We start from the raw sequence: 20,192 nt of genomic DNA on the forward strand, positions 1-20,192 counted from the left end.
GGATGGCTGGGACACCACACTTATTAAGGTTTGCCAACATTTCTTACTCAGGCTCATCTCCTAACTGCTTTTAGTTTCCTGTTTTCTGGTTGCATACAGCTGTGCCAAGCTTGAACTGTTGGACTGGAATTCAGCTTGGGTGGTTCCTACTGGAGTTTTTGGATGGATGGCAGGGAGGTGGAGAATTTCAGCTCAAAGCCTTCTGGCTGTTTTTAAAAAAAATCACTGAATCCCCCTACATTATTCATCTCATATTAAGAAAAAGACCAGCAAAGTTTTGCTGGAAAGACTCCTCCAAAGATTTGAGTAGTGGCTCAGTGTTGCATGTCTTGCATGTCTGTATTATACCTTCACTTTGAGAAAGTCAAAATTTGGCCCATGTTAGGTTTTCAGTATTTTTTGAGATCACAGTGTGGTTATGCTCAGGAGACTGTTAGTTTTGCAAGTAAATTCCTGCAAGATGCTGCATTGGCTGGGCACTGCTGTCAGTGCATGGGAGCACCAAGTGTCTGGAACTGATTTTCTCTCCTGGATTTGGTGGGAAAGAGATTTACAGCTTCTCCCTCTTAATTTGGGATGGCAGATGAACAGGCTAGAGGAGACTTGGCCCACATGTGTGAAGCTGAGGACTGTCTCAGGGGCTTGTTTTGCCCTCCCCTGGGAGAGCTCAGCTCCTGCAGGTGGGATTCTGGGCTACAGGAGATGCTGGTGACCCAGGAAGTCTAGGCCAGCCTTTCTCTTGTCAGGCTAGTGGAGAATGAAGCTGAAGACCTGCAAGGGCAAGCCCAAGAGAGGGTATAAGCAGATCCTTCTGCAGGGACTTGACACAGACATCTGCTGCCAAGCTGCTCCATGGGCTCTTTCCAGCCCCTGGAAAGCAGGTGGCACATCTGGACCCTGACCCACCCATCACCTCTAGCAGCACACAGGCAGTGGTCTCCTGTCTTTTTGTCTCCATCAACTCTATGCAAGTCTGGCCTGTGAGCTCAGGCAGCTGTCTGTAGGGGACACACCATCTGTGGTGACCTGACATGCTCCCCCAGCCTGGGGTCACCTCAGGGGACACATCACTGTCCATCCCTGTGTTGTGAAAAACACTCTGCAAGAGAAATGTTCCTACATCAATCACTTTGGTAGCTCGGGTTTGCTTGCATTTAGCTCCAAGACCTTTACCATGGCTCGTGTTTGTTGGGGGGATCAGTCCAAAACTCAGGTATCTCACTCTATGAATCTGATGGGTGAAACTGGACATTCTGTGGGTTCACATCGACAGGTTAATCCTGAAACCTGCAACCACAGAGTCCCTTTGCTCCACTTTAGCTGGCTGGGGGGGCTTTGTAATGAAAGATTTCAGAAGCCCTGTGTAAGGAATACTCTTGCACTGCCATGTCTGAAAACCCCAGAGAACCAGAGCGTGCTGAGGAACAAACACTAGCAGTGCCCTGCCAAGGAGCCGTGGGATGGGTATGGGAAACAGCCTGATGAGGAGCAGCAGCAGGGTGGCAGGAAACCAGCAGGGTTGTCTCTCTGGCCTGGCTCTCACTGTGTCTGATCCCTTGTTGCAGGCAGGGGCCGTGCAGGGATCGGGAGCGCCCGGCTGCGATAGGTGCGGCGATGCCGCGCGCGCTGTGACAGCGAGGGATGCACACGGATGCACGTGGAGAAGAGGTAAAACTGCCAGAGGTAAAAGTGCTTCCAGGAGGGACCTGCCCCATCCCAGGACTGTGGCACATGCAGCCCTCAAGGAGTGCTTCACCCCAAAGCCACGCCATGTGGGGCTCTGAACTCCCCAGCCCATCACTCGTCCCAGCTGTGGGGAGCAGGACACGGAGAGCGGGCCAGATCTGAGGTCCAGGAGTGCCTGGGCTGTGGGATGGCAGCAGTCAGGCAGGAATTGGGGTTCCCCTTGGGATCTGGCCTGCTCAGCAGCAGCTCAGCATGTACCTATGTGGATCTGCCCTTACCCAAGCTGCAGGGGGGTGTTTGGGTCCAAATCCCTCCTCTCCCTTGTTCAGCTGCAGAGGAAGCAGCAGCAGGGAGGGGCTGCTGACATCTCCACAGGGGGAGAGGTGCTCTGGAAGAGCAGAGGCAGCTGCACTTCTGCATCCCTTGTTAACAAGAACTGACCTGGCCCAGCAATTAGGGATTTTACTGCTAATGAAAGCTTCAGTTCAGCAAGTGAGAGCACTCAGAGTCTGCTGCTGAGCCTGGGCACCCTCCTGGCTGCTCAAAGCTGATGGCTTACTGAGAGGGAAACTGAGGCAGGGAATTTGAATGATCTGCTTCAGATGTGAGTTAGGAACCGATTTAGGGGGAAATCCCCAGAGTCTGTCTGTGCTGGCACTGATTAGCCAGGCTTCCTGTGCAGGTGAATCACAGTCACATCACCAAATGTCTCTTTGGGTTGCAAGGGACCTCAGAGATTATCTTCCTACCTCCTGCCCCGGGCAGGGACACCTTCCACTGCCCCAGGCTGCTCCAAGTCCTGTCCAGCCTGGCCTTGGACACTGCCAGGGATCCAGGGGCAGCCTCAGCTTCTCTGGGCACCCTGTGCCAGGGCCTCACCACCCTCCCAGGGAAGAATTTCTTCCTAATCTCTAATGCAGCCCTGTCCTCTGTCAGTGTGAAGCTATTTGTCCTTGTCCTGTCACTTCATGCCCTTATCAAAGTCCCTTTCCAGCTCTCTTGGAGTCCCTTTAGGTTCTGGAACTGGCTCTAAGGTCTCCCTGGAGTTTTCTCTCCTCCAGGCTGAACAGACTTACGAAGACAGATAATATTTTAAAAATATCTGTGAAGACACATATTGCTTAAAACCAAAATCAGCTGTTACAATGGCTCAGCCTGGGTGCCATGCAGAATACTCCTGCTTGCAGAAGAGATCATTTCTGGTGGCATTTGACTGCAGCTGTGGGAGGGTTATGATGGAGTAAAGCTTGCACAGCACTGTGGGGCTGAGGATGGTGCTTGTAAGACCTTGCAGACTTTGCATCAATGGGTCTATTTGCCAACAAAATTACTTATATTTGTACTTATATACTTATATGTGCAAAACAGTGTCCTTCCCTTGCCCTACAGAGAGAGCATCCCAGGGAATGTTCAATCAGGACATTTTTGCCAGAGTTTTAGCTGGCAGCTTGTGACACCCTTCAGCAGTACTTGTGTGTTGGGAAAAGAGAAGTGGTGCTCTGGCAGGCAAGATGCTCTGCAGAAATGCTAACTCAGCAGGGAGAATCACACAGGTTGGCACAGCACAGCTGCTTAGAATGGTTAGAAAAGAATAAATCACGCTTATTGCCCGTTTCACCTATTTCTCCTCTTTCTGGAGGGCAGGGAATGCAAAGGAATACTGTCCCAGCAGCAAGTCTGGGAAGTGCAGCCATGCCACGTTGCTGTCCCCTGCCCTGGGCACTAACAGCCTGGGGGGGACACGTCCCCTGTTCAGAGCCCCTCTGGGGTTATGGCAGCATCAGGAGAGGTGGGTGCCTGGGCCCCAGTGCTCAGCACCACAACAGAAGCTTTTCCTCTCCCATCTCACTGCCCGGAGTAAGGAGCACCGGGCTTTCCAAAGCACCAAACACCAGAACAGCCCTTCCCTGCTTTTACACTGAGGATGTGAGGTGGGGAGGGGGCTTCATCCTGCCTTTCCATCCCTCCCCATGCCCACGCCGTGGTTTCTTTTCCCTTGTAGGTAGCGGCGAGGCTGAGCTGAGCGCGGGGAGGGATCCCGTGAGCGCCGGGACACGGAGCGGAACATGAGCGAGAGCAGCCCCTTGCCACGGCCCGCCGCGGATGAGGGCGAGCCGCATTCCCCGGGCTCGCAGCCGTCCCCGCCGGCCCGCAGCGACGGGGACGAGCAGCCGAGCCAGCCTGCGGAGCCTGCCAGCGGGAGAGCCAGCCCCCGGCACGATGCTCAGCCCTCCCGAGCGGAGGGGGAGCAGCGGGACGAGCATCTGGAGGCGGCGGAGCCGGGCGGGAGGCTCAGTGAGCGGGGACAGGGCGCGGGCTCCGAGGGCGGCCGTGCGGACGGGGCCGCGCTGGCCAACGGCGTGGCCGCGGGGCCGCAGCACGGGGACGGGGACACGGCCGGCCGGAGCAGCCCCGAGCTGGGGCACAGCGGCTCCCCCAGCCCGGAGACGGCGAGCGGGGCCCTCAGCAAGGAGCGGTGGCACAGCGTGCTGGGATCCTCAGAAGCTCTGAGCGCTGACGAGGCGGAGGAGCAGTTCGGGTGAGTGCAGAGCGGCCCTAAGGGCAGCTCAGTCCCGGTTTGTGTGTGTTGTTTTCGAGGCTCCTTGGTTCGAGTTACTCGGCTCCGTGTGTAACTCATCAGTTTAAGGAGCTGCAGCTGCTCTCATGGCTGACTGTGGTTTTCCACTCCTGTTTCTCTTCGGGCTTCTCGCACATTTTTTCCCTGTAACTTTTTACTCCTTTTTTTTCCTCTCTGGACTTCTCCCTGTGTTTTTTCCTGTTACAAATGCAGAAAGCTGTGATTAGTACCAGTGTCTGCTCACAGAGCCACTAAAGTGAAGGGGAAGCTTTTGGGATCTCGAGAGGAGCTGGTTGTGCTCACTTTGGGGGTGTCCCACTTGCAAGTTCAGCACTTATGGCAGAGTTACCTGAGGTAACTTAGGGCAGGTACAGCAGCCTGGGAATGCTGCAGAGCCAGGCTTGTCTGGGAGCCTGGTGTGCCCTGGAAGTCACTGGCAGTGTGGCTAGCTCTGACAGTCCCTGGGCTAGCAGGTGGCAGCTGTGTGTCTGAAAGTGGGCACGGCACTGAGCTCTGCTCTCCACTGTACCTGTGGCAGGTGTTACCAGCACCCGGGTGACAGGAACAGCAGTGTGAGACAAAAGGTACAAGTGTCATCCAATTCTCAAGTGCCTGTGACAAACCTGAGCGTGTGCAATGTCCCTGAGTCCCTGAGTCCTCTCTTCTGGCAGCCTGGCTCACAGGAGAACTCTCCAGGCTGGGGGACACTCACACTGGTGTGCTGTGCACAGCTGATTTTATGCCTCTGAAGGTTTCTAGACCTCCATGGGATTCTGCAGGCTGGGGGCTTAGGGGGAATGTCAGGCCACTGGGATGAGGAGAGGTTCTTCCTATGCCATTCCTGCAGGAGGGGTATGGATGCTTCCCTTTGCCACCAGAAATCGCCCAGGACCCTGTGTTGTAGCCACCCGGGGTTGATGCCTGCTGTGAATTTTACAGCCCTGCCTGTGCACCTACCCTGGGGCAGGGGAGATGCTGCAAGCAGGAGGGGCTCAAGAAGAGCAGCAGGGGCTGTCCCAGAGGAGCTGTGAAGGGTCAGGTTGGCCAAGGTGGCCTGGGGATCACCTGCTGGCTCTAGCCCCGTGCAGAGCTGCGCGTTCCCAGCGCTGTCTGCAGCGTGGGCAGCAGAGCTGGGGAGCCACGCAGGGCGTGGGCTGACAGCAGGCATCCCTCCTGCTTTGTTTCTCTGTTCAGCAGGCTGCTTTATAAAAGGCTGGTGGTTTGTTTCACTCAAGAGCCCCAACAAGAAGCAGCAGCACTGCTTCAAAAAGCGCAGCTGAAGGTGTTGCAGAGGAAGTGTCCAGGCAGGCTGCTCCTCTCTGGAGAGCTCGGGGAGCTTGTCCCCAGGCAGATCCCAGGAGCCCCGTGAGCTATGCCATCAGGTCTTGGATAGCTGCAAGTCTCTCAGGTTTCAGGGGAATCATATTTGCCTGGTAGGTGGCTCCCTGGCAGAGGCTGCAAGTTCAAAAGGAAACTAAGGGTGAATGCTGCTGCAATCACTGGAAGTACAATTATTTTAAGGTACTAAGGCATGAATTGGTAGAAATGGCAGGCTGAGGATTTGGAGATGATGCAACCTGACTGGGGTCTGCATGAAGAGTCCGTGATCTCGTGCTCTAAACATATTCACTCGGATAGCAAATGAGTCTTTTGGGAGGCTGAATGCACAAGAGACAAGTCACACACTATATTCAAAGCAGAAGGGCAGCTGGAAAACTTCTGGGACACAGCTGAAGTCTGGGAAACCACTTAGAGCCTGCAGATTAGGGTGGCTGACTGCACTGGAGCTCATCAGTGCTTTGACCACCTATCTTTAGGGTAAATGGCAGGAGTGTGCGGCTGGGCCAAGCACAGCGTGGAGCAGCTCTGCCCTGACCACAGGAACTGTCCACTCTCCTGGGTCAGTGTGGGTCAGGAAGAACTGACAGATTGACCCAGGCACCAGGACGTTGCTGTCATCCTGCATCACCTCTGAGTTTCCCCATTTTTCTCTTTACTCCCCTTTGGGGAATTGCTGTCATGACCCATTCTGGGTATAGGAGAATCTGGTCCGATGTTTTACTAATGAAAGTTAACTATTTGTTCCTGATGAGAAATCATTTGTCATCATCTGCACGTTGCTGCTTGTATGATGCATTTTCTCCCTAAATTTTAAAGTACTTACAAGAAGGTGTTGAGTCTTGCTCTTCCCACTGGAATGGAGGATTAAAGGGGGAAGTCATCCAGGGTCATCAATCCATGGTAGAGCTGGAGAAGAACCCATTATTGTCCTCCTGAAGGTAGGTTAGTTCCTGCATCTATGCAGGAAATGGTTGGTAAAAAAAAAAATCAGGCAAACAGAGCAAAAGATTGAGTGTGTGTTGCAATTTGCATTAAGTGAATCCCTTTCCCTCCTTTCTGGTGTATCCCATCACATCTCTTGTTTGTCAAAGCCCCATTTTCCTTTTATTGTGGCTGTGCTGCCTAGAGGTCTTTCACCTTCTCAGAAGCCCCCAACATTGGTCCTGCTGATCTCAGGGAGATCACAGCTCTGCAGTCCAACTGCAAGATCCACCAGGAAATGATGCTCTCTACTTTCAGCCCCACGAGCTCATGGAAAAATAGCAAAAATTTTAACAGAGAAATCCCCACCTTTTGCTTGTAGACACACTCAGCACCTGCAGTTTTGGGACTGCGGCTTTTGCCTACACATTTCCTCCCATGGCAACATACAACTGTCAAAAAATTCACATTCCATCAAATAAAGTTTCAGAAAAACTTTGCAGAAAGACTGCAGTGCAGAGGCAAGAAAGTCCTGGTTTCCATCATGTCCTCTGGCAGGATCCACACCCCACCAGCACAGCGAATTTGTGATGGCAAGTTGAACCTGAGTCAGCAGTGCCCTGCAAGGTGGGAGGGACAACCATGTCCTGGGGGCATCAGGGCCAGCATGGCCAGCTGGGCCAGGAAGGGCATTGTCCCTCTCTGCTCTGGGCTGGGGTGGCCTCAGCTCGAGCCCTGGGGCAGTTCTGTGCACCACAAGAAAGTTCTAAAGCTGTTAGGAAGTGTCCAGAAGAGGGACATGGGGGTGGTGTAGGGCCATCAGGGGACAAGTATAGGGCTGGAATATACGAGGCCTGTGGTGTGAGCAGTTAATAGAAATTATTCTGTACAGGGTATTGAAAGAGCAGGGCTATCTTCCCTGGGATTATGGCAATGTAGGACCTGCTAAGTGATAACAAGGAGGTTATTCTGGCATTGGATCCAGTAGCAGGTGTCGTATGCAAATGTCTCCAGTTCAGAGGTCTGGCTTTTTACTGGAACATTACCAAATTAAGGGCTGGCTGAGCCTCTGAGATTGTTCATCACAAAACTGTTTTTTTCAGCTCTGGAATCTTGTAACAAAATTGGGAATCAGGCTGGTTATACCACAGAAAGATCCCAAGGGCCATTATCACAGCAGCCATTTCTGCCTCTTCTCTTGCCTTCCAGCTCCAAATGGAACAGGGCAAGAATTGCCTTGACAGTATTTTCTACATTTCTCCTTTTGGTCCAGGTTTGCTTCTGGAGATGGCAAGCTAAGCTGCAGCGATGATGACCGGGAGCATTTCCAATTCAAAGACATCAGGGATGGCTTCAGCTCGACCTTTGAGAAGATTGTTGAGTCTGACCTTATGAAGGGGACCTACTACAGCAGCCTGGACTCTTTGGACGTGCTCTCCCTCACAGACGAGACAGACAGCTGTGTCAGTTTTGAGGCACCCCTCACCCCACTGATCCAGCAAAGGGCCAAGGAGAGCCCTGAGCTCCTGGAGCAGAAACTGGCGGCCCAGCAGAGAGAAGCCCTTCAGCACATGGCTGCTGATAAGCAGGAGCAGGGGGCAGCCAAGCCAGCAGAGGGGGATTTTGGGAGCCCTCTCAGACACTCAATTACCAGCAGCAGGTCAGAGAATGTGCTCAGCCGGCTGTCCTTGAAGAGCATCCCAAATGGGTTCCACGTGGAAGGCTCAGAGGAAGATGCCACCAAGATCATTAACTCCATCAGGTAAGGCAGGGAGTTTCTTGGACAGTGGCTCCTTTTCTTATGAGATCCCAGTCCAGGAGCAAGGCTTGGTGGACATGATCGAGTTGGAACTTTTGTTTCACCCCTTGTGCTTCCTCTCATGTGCTGTTGTGGCAGAAAGACCAAACACCAGCAGGAAAACTTTCACCTGCACAGCCCTTGGCAGGCTGGGGACAATCAGGTGCTCTCCCAAATGCCTCTAAAGTGCAGGGAAACCTCAAGGTTTCACTTAGGACAGGGTACCCCTACAGAAGCCTCCCCAAAGGTTCTTCTGAAGACAAGGAGGAGATTAGCAGAGACTTCATCCTCTGGACCAGCTCAAACCCAAACCATCACCCCTGGGAGGCAGCAGCTCATTGGTAGGGCACTTCCCTGCATGAGGAAGCCAGGTGATGAGTAACCAGGTCAGGGGAGAGCTGGAGTGAGGTTGTATGTCCAGCTATCAGCCAGCAGTGAGTCACACTGCTTAAAAATGCTTGAATTGGTGCTGTAAGTGGCCTTGGGCAGGCAGATAAAGGGCTGTATGCCCACCTACACGGTGCCAGCAGGGCTGCTCAGAGTGTTGTCTGTAGGCACAGCTGGCCACGAGGCCAGCAGGGAACTACAGGGGAGCAGCTCACCAGTGAAAGCTGGTCTGGTGCCAGTCCCGTTGACATGATTTGTACAAGTGCAGCTTCCCATCCTCAGCAAATAACCTGAACTGAAAAGTATGGCATCTATCCCTAAGATTTCCATGATGTCCATGGCTTGGAATGAGCTTGGGATCCCCAGTGGGGAGAGAGGAAGGTGTTGAGGCTGCTTACTTTGCTACATCCTCATTTCTCAGGGGGAATGAGAGACGGTCTGAGAGAGGCCAAATTTCTACCAATTTGGAATTATACTGCACTATTTCCTTTGAGCTGAAATGAAGGAGGGCTTGTCCAATGTCCAGTTCACAGCCATATTGCTAGTTTTTCTTTTTTTTTTTTTTTTTGTGAGAGCAAGAAGAAATCAAAACGTGGCGTTTTCTGTGGCTTTCACGGGGTCACACTGCGGCTCCGTGAACGTTTCTTGTCTCTGCACAGCGACGCCAGCCTGAAGGACACGCTGTCGGACTCGGACTCGGACATGGGCAGCACGGAGCAGCTGGACCAGGGCAGCACGGACACGCTGGCCAACGGCTGCAGGGCGGACAGCGAGGCTGCCAAGAGGTTGGCCAAGCGCCTCTACAACCTCGAGGGCTTCAAGCGCTGCGACGTGGCCCGACAGCTCGGGAAGAAGTATGTGGGATCAGCCCAGCCAGGGCTGGCAGAGACACGGGGCTGGGGAGCACTGCTCGGGCTGGGAGGGCACCAAAAGCCAGCAAGGGCTAAGTCTGGGTGCTGGATGGAGTGGGGCTGCTGGAGATCTTCCCAGTTGAAGCTGGGAGCTCAGTGGGGTTGTTTAGCCTGGAGAAGAGGAGGCTCAGAGGTGACCTTATTTCTCTCTACAGCTTCCTGAAGGGAGGCTGTAGACAGGTGGGGGTTGGTCTCTTCCACCAGGCAGCACTGACAGAACCAGAGGACAGTCTCAGCTACATCAGGGAAGGTATAGGTTTGATATTAGGAAAAGATTTTTCACCAAAAGAATAATAAAGTACTGGAATGCTCTTCCCAGGGAGGTGGTAGAATCACCATCTCTGGATCTGTTTAAGAAAGACTGGACATGGCACTTGGTGCTACAGCTGTTAGGGCATAGATTGGACTTGATGATCTTAGAGATCTCTTCCAACCTCATGATTCTGTGATTCTGTGAAAACATGAATGCTACAAGCTGCCTGTAGTATTGGGCAGTAAATGTCACAAGCTGCTGCCCACCAGAACCAAGAGCTTCCTGGCTTTGGGAAGAGCCCAGCAAGACTAAAGCAATCCCCAGACTGAAGGGTTTGGGTGCCAGACCAGCCTCTGCACTGGGCTCCCTGCCACTCCCCAGGTTTTTCATGTCTGCACCCCAAAACGACCTTGCTGCAGAGCCTCCCAACCCAGTCTGTACGAGGGTAGGAAGGGTTTGCTGGAGGGCCAGGGACACACAGGGAGGTCCAGGCTCTTCAGCTGGTAGATTTGCCTGGGTAAGGCAGAAGGGAAATCAAAAAATATTCAAAAGTGGGAGAGGTACAGAGATTTCTAAGAGACAGAGTAACAGTAACGAGTGTAGCAGTAACAGATTATTTTAGGATGCCAGTGGGTGTGAAGGCACCAATCCCCATCATCCTTTGCCTGGATCAGATATAACCTGTGTTGCTGGGATTTTTTTTTTTTTTTTGTCCTTGAATGTCTCCCCCCTGCCCAGACCAGCAGAACACACCTGTGCCTCAGCAAATACCCACACTTTCAGTACCAAGGCTGGTGTGTGATTCCCAGCTTAGTGCTGGGACAGAAGGAGCCCAGGAATTGTCTCCTAGAGAGGCTCTTTGCATCACCCAGCAACATCCTCATTCTCCTCCCTTGCTGAGGTTCTTGTAGCAGGTGCATTGCTGGTTGCTCTTGCCTCAGGTGTGTAACATCCTTCTCCTTTCTTTCCAATTTGCCATGACAGCTCACTGAGGGGGGAGCTTTCAAGCACTGGGTTTCTGAGTCTGTCCCTTTGCTATTTCCTGCAGTCCTCACTCACACCTGCAACCCTCATGCCTCAGGAGGCTGTTTGGTGACCCACATCTGGGAACTCACACTCCCTTTGAAACAAAATTTTCGTTTTGATCAGCTGGGTTTTGACATCTGAACCATTTCCTGACATGAGACCTAAATAGAGCTGCAGACTCTTGGATCAGGCAGGTGGATTGGCAGAGCAGAAAAGGAATAGGGTGAAGATAGGTATTTATAGGTATTAATATAGGTATTAAGTCACTCTTGCTCACTTAAGACAATGTAAGACCAACCTGTAGTGCTGGGAACAGACTAAGTTTAAGGGATGCTTTCAGACCAGCTCTATGTAGGAGGGCTGTACAAAAAGTGAAATCTCATTTTATCACTTATTTTATCACTTTTTTTTCTTTGTGATAATTGGCAATTTTCTAAAAAAAAAAAAAAAGAGAAAGTAAACCAAAGCCAAAAACTATTCATCATTGTCAAACAGGCAGAAAAGGCTTGACAAACAAGGAAATGCAGGTTGGATATCTCCCCACAGTTTGCCTCCATCTGCCTCAGTTCTGTGAAGTTAACCTAAAACCCTGAAATTACCATTGGCAGAAGTCTGGGCAGCTGAACTCTCCGTGGAAGACTCTTGTTCCCAGCATTGGTCTGTGGCCCTCTCAGCTCCATCAGTCCCCACAGGCACATCTTGTGCTGGTTGAACTGTCCCAGGCTGTGACAGTGGCAGTGCCAGGCACTTCCTTGTAGGCTTTCCCAGAATTGTTCTCACCAAGTCCCTGTGGCAGCAGCCCAGGACAGCTCCAGCACTGCAGTGCCCAGGGATGTGGGGTCTGCAGGGTCCCACCCACGGGCAGCACAATGGGGGCACAAGGGCTGTTTCACCCCAGAGATGAGCTTTTACTCACACAGATTCTTATGGCACTGGAGTGCCCCAGGTGATGCCAAAAGGAGCAGGGCAGGTAAAACATCACAAATCTTTCCATGCCCAGACACGTGGGAATGGACTGGGAGAAAAGGCCAGGGCTCCTGGGTCCCCTGGGGTGGCTTGTGACCCAGCAGGGCAGTCACAACCCTTGGTGCCCGGACCCTCCCAAAGCAGGCGGAGGTAGGGAGCATCAAACGGGCTGTAAGGTGAGAGGAGGTCTGTGGAGGCTGAAAGGGCAGCAGCCAGAGGATGCCAGGCATGTCCCCACAGGAAATGCCTTGCAGGGCCACCAGCCAGAGCATGGCAGGAATGTCCCCGTGGGAAATGCCTTGCTCTCCTTGGAGGAATGCCTCTGTCGTCATGGTGGAAGTGTCACCCATTCCTGCAGGAAGGGCTGGCACTGGCACAGAGAGAGGGGAGGATAATTCCTGAGTGAGGAAACCAGAGCAAACACAAAAGTCCATCTTAGGGTGGGACAGGGTCTTGCCATGGCCCCTGTTGTTATCCCATGGCCTGGGGCATGTTAACTGGCTCTGGGGCTCAGAGAGAAGAGTCCCATCTATGTCACTGGGTCCCTGGAGAGGCAGGAATTTGTTGTTTGCAGGGGTCTGGCTGCCTTCTGATGTCTTGTGACGCTGTCCAGTTCCCTTGGCAGAGCTCTCCAAGGCTGTCCTGCTCCAGTCTCCAGCAGCACCCACCTGCCACAGGAGCAAGGAACTGTGCTGAGAGGGTGGGATGGGAGCCTCTGTGGGAGAGGGGAACACACCCAGCACTGGGAAAGAACCAGGTGTTGGAGGAGCACAGGATATCCTATGGCTCCTCTGGCTGGTTTGGGAGGAGGCTCTGCACCCTCAGGGGTGCAGCAGGGCAGGTGTCTCTCCTTCTCAGGTGTCTGGGGATGGCTGTGGGCACATCACAGAGGTCTTCCAGCAGCACTCCAGGCCAGGAGATGCCTGTGTCTGAGATGGTGTCTGCAGTGTCCTGCTGGGATTGGGCTGGCCCAGAGGCAGCATTCTGCTGTTCCTCTTGTGGACAGTGTTTTCTTCCCTGACGAAGGGGCTGACCACTCCCTCTTTAATTACAGTAACGAATTTAGCAAGTTGGTAGCAGAGGAGTATCTCAGCTTCTTTGACTTCACTGGCCTGACCCTTGACAAAGCACTCAGGTGAGCTCTGGGATGGAGAGAGTGGTGGGATTTTGGGGTTCCCTCCAGGCTCCCCAGCACTGTGTGAGCCATCCCTGTGAGAGGAGCAGGGGCTGGGGGGAGATCCAGGCTGTCACTCAGTCTTTGGCATCATGTTTGGCACAAGGTGCTGCCTCCAAAAGTGGGCTTCAACAGGAGGGCCCACAGCCTGCTTCCCCAGGGTAGAGAGCAGCTCTCCCAGGAATCCCATGCCATACAGAATCAGAGCAAGTGGGAGTCATTATTTTTATTTTGGTTGTGCAACCCATCCAGGTGCTGCCATGCCCCAGGTAGATCAGCTCCCAGCTGGCAGCAATTCCCCTGCACGGCTCCATGGATCCCTTTGCACCCCCTCTGCAGGCTGTGGGGCTGGGGAGAGGACACTGCCCAGCAGGACATCTCTAAGCATCCCTTTCTCTGTGCAGGACGTTCTTGAAGGCGTTCCCGCTGATGGGAGAGACGCAGGAGCGGGAGCGCGTGCTGATCCATTTCTCCCGGCGCTACTGCCAGTGCAACCCCGAGGAGAGCACCTCTGAAGGTACTGCTTCCTCTCCCCTGCCTCCTGGCCATGCCACAGGGCACCTGGGCACAGAGCTGGGCTGCAACCACCCACAGCCAGGCAGGCATGGCTGCAGCTCCTCCCGTGCCCAGGGACCCTGCCCTGGTCCTTGTCCCTGCCCAGGAGGGGCTGGGGATGCTGGGTGCTGACCGACCCCCCCAAAGAGAGCCAGACCAGTCTCCACGTGCCAGCTCACAGCACTGAGAGGCAAACACATTCTGGCACATGAACTGGTCCTTGAAGGACCTCACAAAAGGGCTAGAGAGCACCAGGGAGGGGGCAGGGACTGGAATATTACTTTCACAAGCAGCTGCTTTGGGTTTTGAAGTGGGAAGTTTGGTCTTTTAAAGGAAAACTGCTTTGAAGTCAATTTTATGGTGGTTGTTTTAGGAAGAGGTGAAGTCTGAGGGAAAAGAGGATGTCTTTGGGGCTTTTTGTGTTGCTTGTTTTTGTTTGTTTTGTAAAATCCTACACAGCTGATGGGAGCAGATATTCTTTAAGGTTCCCAGACACAGCAACTGGCCTTGGTTTAGCAATGGCTGGGCTGCCAAGACAACAAACACCAGAACTGGGAGTAAGCAGCCACAGCTGTGTGACTGTTGTGTGTTTCAGATGGGATTCATACACTCACCTGTGCCCTGATGCTGCTCAACACAGACCTCCATGGCCATGTAAGTAGCCCCTGGATGAGCATCCATCCTTCATTCCTTCCCAGGAAAGAATTCCCAGGGTAGATCTCTGTTCCCTGGTGCTGAGAGTGTTGCTGGACAATTGAGATGGGTTGGCAGAGAGTTCTCTGACCTGCTCCAGGTGGAATTTTGGGTACCTGGGGATAGTCCACACCTGAGTGTCACTGCAGACTCATGCCAAAGGGCGAGGGCCAGGCAGTGCTGCCTCCTCTCCTGCTGCCCAGCTCAGCCCTGGCCCAGGAGCTCTCAGTGAGCTCTTCCCTGCCAGTCCCTGGGGGCTGCTCCTTCTTGTGGTGCAGAACCTCTCCCCAAAAACTGCTGCAAGGGGGCCAGTGGGTTTACACAGGTCTACATTCGACCTTTCCTTCCCAAAATGTGAAGTGAGCTCCAGCTGTTCCCTTTCCCCAGGGTGTTACAGGCAGCCACTGGAGAGTTTCATAGGAAAAAAAGAGCAAAGTGAACAGAGTTCAGTGCCCAGAAGAGTGGTTGGAAAATGGCAGAAGCTGTGAGAAGATCTCTCAGCACCTTCTAGAGCCTCCCAGTAACCTGGGGATCAGTCAGATCAGTAGTGGGATCAGTTTCATAGAGCATTCATCCTCCAGCCAAAATGGTTGGAGCCAAGGAATTATTTCCATCAAATCACTTCCTGCAGCATCAAAAGCAGCATTGTGGCAAAAGGCAAACTATGTGACTTCAATCCAAAATAATCTTATTTTGTCTAGTTTTTTCAAGTTAAAAAAAAAATCCACAATATGCCTCTGGGAAGATAGACATAATTGAAGGGACAAGAAAACCAACCCAAACCTCAAAAACCTTACCATTTCTATTCTTCATTGGCAAGCTGGGTCAGAGGCCTGGGTAAGAAGAAATGTTCTCATGATATCTAGGCACAGAAAAAATAGCTTTCTTTTGACCAGGTGTGCAGATGCCTGAGTTTTTCCTTGAAAAATCTTCTCTTTATTTTTCTGCATGTGTAACATTAATTTCTTCTTCTCCTTTTCCTCCTTTTTTTTAATTTTTTTTTTTAATTTCCTTCTGCTCCTGGAACCTCTCTTTCTGCTCTTTAACCCTTTACCAGGTGGTAAGTGCAGTCCTTCTAGTGTTTTGCTTTAAAGCACTGGCATTTGACTTGTTTTGATTGTGTTAAAAAACAGTAAGGAATTTTGTTTGTCTGGAATCCTTAGTGATTGTTCAGTGTTCTTCCCTTCTTAGCAAGCCATTAGCAGCTGATATCATCACATGAAACGTTCCTGGTGTAAAGAAACCTCCATGAACTGTGGTGTACCTGGGAATGTGTGACTTGATCTCCCACCCCTCCTTGTTGGAGATGCTGCCATGATATTCCATGCCACATCCGATGTTATCTTCCTTTGTAATGTTGTGTGTGTGTTGCAGTGTTTTACTGTGCATTGCTGGAGTGGGAGATGCCCTTGGTGAGGAGAGGGGGTGGATGTGTGTCTGTAAAGGGGCAGTGTCACAGCAGTGTCCTGGCATGGTCAAACTCACCATTCCAGCAAAGCCCTGACACAGAGCTTTGGAGCAGGAGATTTTGGCCTTAGCACTGTTGATTTTCTACCCAGGTGCACTCAGACCCCATTTCCAAACCACCCAGGAAACTTTAAAATGAGACATTCCCTATTCATGGAAGCCCCTGGAGTTGGTGTTAAAAGCCAGTGGTCACCAAGAACATTCCAAGTACAACAAGCATCCCAAGGCTGATGCCTTGGAGAGGGCACCTAGAACAGAGGCTAGACAAGATTAAGAGAGTAAAAGCAGGTATTTATGGAAGGCCTTCAACAGGTACAGCTTGGGCAGTCAAAAGCCTCTGAAGGGCTACACCCAGGATGGACAATGGTGACGATTTTCAGGCAATTTGAAGTTTGGTTCATTTACATATCATGGGTTAATCTTCCAATTACAGCTTCAGGTAATGAAGTAATTTACTCCAATCCCCCCAGTTCACTGTTGTTTACACCTCTCCGGGCTGTAAACATTGAGATGTCCTTGAGTTCCAGGCCTAGAGAGGAATTGTTTTATCTCAATAAATCTCAGCAGCTGACAGGCCATGGAGTTTTAGAGCTATACTCTAAAGCAGTGCAGGATCTGAAAAATAGAAAGGCTACATCCTGAAGCATCAAGACTATAGATGTAGAATAATCCAAGTTGTTGCAACTTTCTGCCTTGCCCTGCTGGTGCTGTTTGAGCTCCATGAGTTCTTATGGCAAAGAAAGCACTGCCCTGTTCCATCTGCCCCATGAAGACAAAGCTGAAGGCTGTGTCCTTTCCCACTGTCACTGCTGGCCCTCCTGGCCATGGGAGGACAGTGACAGATCAACTCCTTTGCATCACCAGCACTCATGGGTGCATTTTGGCCCTTTAGGAAATGCCACCTTCTGGAGTAATAATGGGATTTCAAAAAGCATAGCACCAAACAAAGCCTGAAATGGGATCCTGGGCAGGTCCTAACTCCATTTCTCCACTCCTATTAATGTTACAAACCCTGTGGTTGTGTCCTTAAGCTGAGCTCAGGGCTCAGTGTCAGCAGCAGTGCTGTGTTTGCAGCACTCAGAGGGCTGGGGAGCTCTGAGGTGTGAGCAGAGTGACACCAGGCTGCCCACAGCAGGTTTGTGTGGCCCAGGGCTCACTGGTACCCAGAATTTGCAGGTTTGTTCCAGCAGCCTAGAACACATCCAGGACCAGATCAGTTACTCAGCAATTATCTGGTTTTCCACTGTGTGGCTGCTGCCCCAGGGGAGCTCAGAGGTCTCTTGTACCAGAGAAAGGGAGAGATCACACAGCAAAAAGGAAGGCATCCCTTGGGATTCACATGAGAAATCCCAAAAGGGGCTTGTGAGAACATAATTTGTGTTCCTTCACTGTATCCACTCACTTCCAAAGATGCCTTGGCCTCTGCATGCAGTGCTGAATCACTCTTGGGGCTCGGAGGCCAGTGCTGTGGGTTCTGCTCCCCTGCCTCAGGGCAGGGCTGGGAATAGGCACCTTCTCCCTGCAAAGCAATTCCGTGCCTCTCTCAGACAACAGCTGCCTCACCTGCCAGCTCCCTGCCTCTGGAGGCTCCTTGCCCTCCTCCCTTTCCCCACCCACACTCTCTTGTGCTGCTGGATTTTTCCTTTATCTTTTCTGTCCGAAATTCACTGCTGGCCAGCAAGCACACAAATTTCTCCTCTCTGCTGAAATCCCTGCATGTCTGCTCCTTTCCTGAGCCCTTCTGCATCCCCTGTACCCACTGAACCCTGGCTGGCAGCTCTGGCTAGTGGAGCTCCCCGGGAGGAAGCCACGAGGGCCGAGCTGTGTTGTGCCACACCACGTCCCCAGGCACTGCAGATTTGTAACACTGCTTTACTCCTCTTTTTCTTGATCTCTCAAGGGAGCCAGCTCATCTGGAGCTGGCACCAGCAGGAGGCATAATTAGGAGTATCAGACAGAGCTGCTCAAAGGCAGTGCCTGGCTCGCTGTGCAGCCTGGTTTGCACACACAGAAGGCAGGGGGTGAGGGGGGCACACTGAGCTAATCCCAAAGCCTCATTTCTTTCTCGTGCTTTCATCTGGAGAGAAGCCACCAGGTGATCTGCAGTGCACATTTGTGGGCAGAGGTTGCTGGTGTCATCTCTTTCAGGAGGTTATTTCCTTGCACAGAGGACACATCTCACTCTTCAGGGTGTCTCCTGTATCATCTGCTGCACCTTCATCCCCTGCCAGATCCACTGAGGCCCTTCCTCTTCCTCACTGAGCCCTCAGCAGGGCTCTGACTCTGCTGTCTGGGCCATCCTCCCACAAACTTCTGGATGCTCACCCTGCCCATATCTTGATGTGGAGCCCAAGAATGTCAGGAAGCTCTTGGGACCCTCAGGACCATCAGTGGCAGCTCATGGCTGTCCTCCCTGGCTCCACTGCCCCCTCCAAGCGATGTCACCAGGGTCTGCCCCACACACCAAGGCTGTGAAGGATATAACATGGCACTGGAGACCCCCATCTTTCCTTTGTGACATCAAACTCCTTTTTCTGAACCCTGTAATTGCCACTGACTCTTCTGCACCTCTGCTCCATCCCTTTGGAGAGGTAGGATTGCAGGGGAGGATTGGGAAGAGGCTGCCTGCCTCAACCCTTGCAGGCTGAGGAAGTGAAGGATGAAGGCTTTGGGAAGACAGATGCCACAGGTGATGAAGCCATGATACCAGGGATGCCAGGTGGCCTGGAAGCATCAGTACCAAACATTGTTGGCATTAGCTGGTGCTGAGTGCTCCAGGCTGTGAGGTTCTCCCAGTGTACTTGTGTTGCCCTCTCCACAGTACCAGTAGCTGGACCATTTCTTTTTATACTGGCAATCAAAAATAGCAGCTTCCATCAAGGCCCAGCACTCCCCTGCCCATTGCTGGCTGTTCCAGGTGCTGGCACTGCAAGCTCACACAATTTCTCTCACAGCAGGCTTGCAGCCCCATCCAAACATTGTCATTTCACAGGTGGAGTGCTTATCTTGAGTTTTGAGACACAGAGCCTGTACCCAGGACCACTCCAGCAAGAGCTGGAGAGGCTATTTTCAGGTGTCTTATTTCCACCATTAAAAAAGAGGCCATTTGGAACATTTGGATGCTAGCATGAGCAAATAAAGCAGAGAGCCCAACAGCAAATCAGATCAGAAGCCCTTTGAGCTACTGGGACAAGCCCAAGCTTCAGCACTACATATAAAATTGTTCTTTGAAAGACACTGATTAAAGTCAAAACTCTCCACAAGTTTAATGAGCTGCTTCTTTGCCTTACAGAACATTGGCAAAAAGATGTCCTGCCAACAGTTCATAGCAAACCTGGATGGGCTGAATGATGGGAAGGACTTTGCCAAGGATTTGCTGAAGGTAATGTGATATAAATAGACAGTGGGATGCTGTCATTATTAATGCAGTGCCACCTAGTCCTGCTGGGACACCCTGAGCCCTTCAATCAGCATTTTCCACTTGTTTCAGGGGAAGAATTGTAACCCCCATGAATGTCTCTGCTAACTTACAGTGAGCCAAAATAGATCTGTTCCCTAGTGGTGTTTTGTCCAGATTTGTGGCATTTGTGGCCTGCCCTCAGAGCCTACCAGGGGCCTTTCCCCCCAGCATTTCAGATAATTCCCAAAGCAAGGTACTCCCCACCCCAAAACATGATCATCCAGCACCAAAACTTTTCTTAGCCTCCCCTACCCAGTGATGAAGTGCAATGTTCCAACACAACCAGTGCAGTACCATGGGATCTGGTTAAATGTCCCAAAGGGAGTATTTTTCCTGCCACATGATTCAGCACCACTGCTCTCTGCACCTGCTGCAGGTCCAGCAGCCTGCCCTGAATTTCACTGCATGGAAGGAGGCTGGAATGAGAGGTGCCACATTGGGGGTGTCACATCATATTAAATGTTCCAAAGGGAGCATTTTTCCTGCCACATGGTTCAGCAGCACCACTGCTCTCTGCACCTGCTGCAGGTCCAGCAGCCTGCCCTGAATTTCACTGCATGGAAGGAGGCTGGAATGAGAGGTGCCACATTGGGGGTGTCACATCATGTCTGGGGTGGCATCCCCATCTCCCAAGCAGACCTTACCCTATCCTATCCCTCTGTATGGTCAGGACCACCTCCACATTCTGCTCTGCTAGCCTATTCCTGCTTCTTTTCCAGTGCTCCAGGGAAGCCACTGGAATTGTGCACAGAAGGAACTGGAAAAGCTGATTCCAAGGTCCTCCATCCCTCCTCTGCTACTCAGTTCAAGCCTCCCCTGTCATTTTGCCTAGTTAAGACATTGAAGGCATCATGGCATATCCCAGAGTCTTCTACCACTCTGTGTAGGCCAGGATTTACTCAGAACTAGGTACAGCACCCAGAATGAGTCAAAAATGTCATACTGAGGCTCCTGAGCAGGGCTGGCTGCCAGAACC

General features: G+C 52.1%; 1 protein-coding gene across 2 annotated transcripts in view; it reads left to right on the forward strand.

Annotated features, from left to right (window-relative positions):
• PSD2 (pleckstrin and Sec7 domain containing 2) overlaps positions 1–20,192 on the forward strand; it is a 75,386-nt gene that overhangs the window by 36,409 nt on the left and 18,785 nt on the right. Inside the window, exons 2-9 of one of the 2 annotated variants that reach the window (XM_039704414.1) lie at positions 1,566–1,668; positions 3,689–4,225; positions 7,800–8,288; positions 9,371–9,565; positions 12,922–13,002; positions 13,446–13,558; positions 14,192–14,252; positions 19,048–19,138. In XM_039704414.1, the coding sequence (XP_039560348.1) occupies positions 3,753–4,225; positions 7,800–8,288; positions 9,371–9,565; positions 12,922–13,002; positions 13,446–13,558; positions 14,192–14,252; positions 19,048–19,138 (1,503 nt within the window). In that variant the 5' untranslated portion in view covers positions 1,566–1,668; positions 3,689–3,752. The remainder of the gene's footprint in view (positions 1–1,565; positions 1,669–3,688; positions 4,226–7,799; positions 8,289–9,370; positions 9,566–12,921; positions 13,003–13,445; positions 13,559–14,191; positions 14,253–19,047; positions 19,139–20,192) is intronic. The other variant, XM_039704415.1, reaches the window with a different exon arrangement.

Source organism: Passer montanus, unplaced genomic scaffold, assembly GCF_014805655.1.
Source record: "Passer montanus isolate IOZ18808 unplaced genomic scaffold, ASM1480565v1 scaffold174, whole genome shotgun sequence".
Classification (NCBI taxonomy): domain Eukaryota; kingdom Metazoa; phylum Chordata; class Aves; order Passeriformes; family Passeridae; genus Passer; species Passer montanus.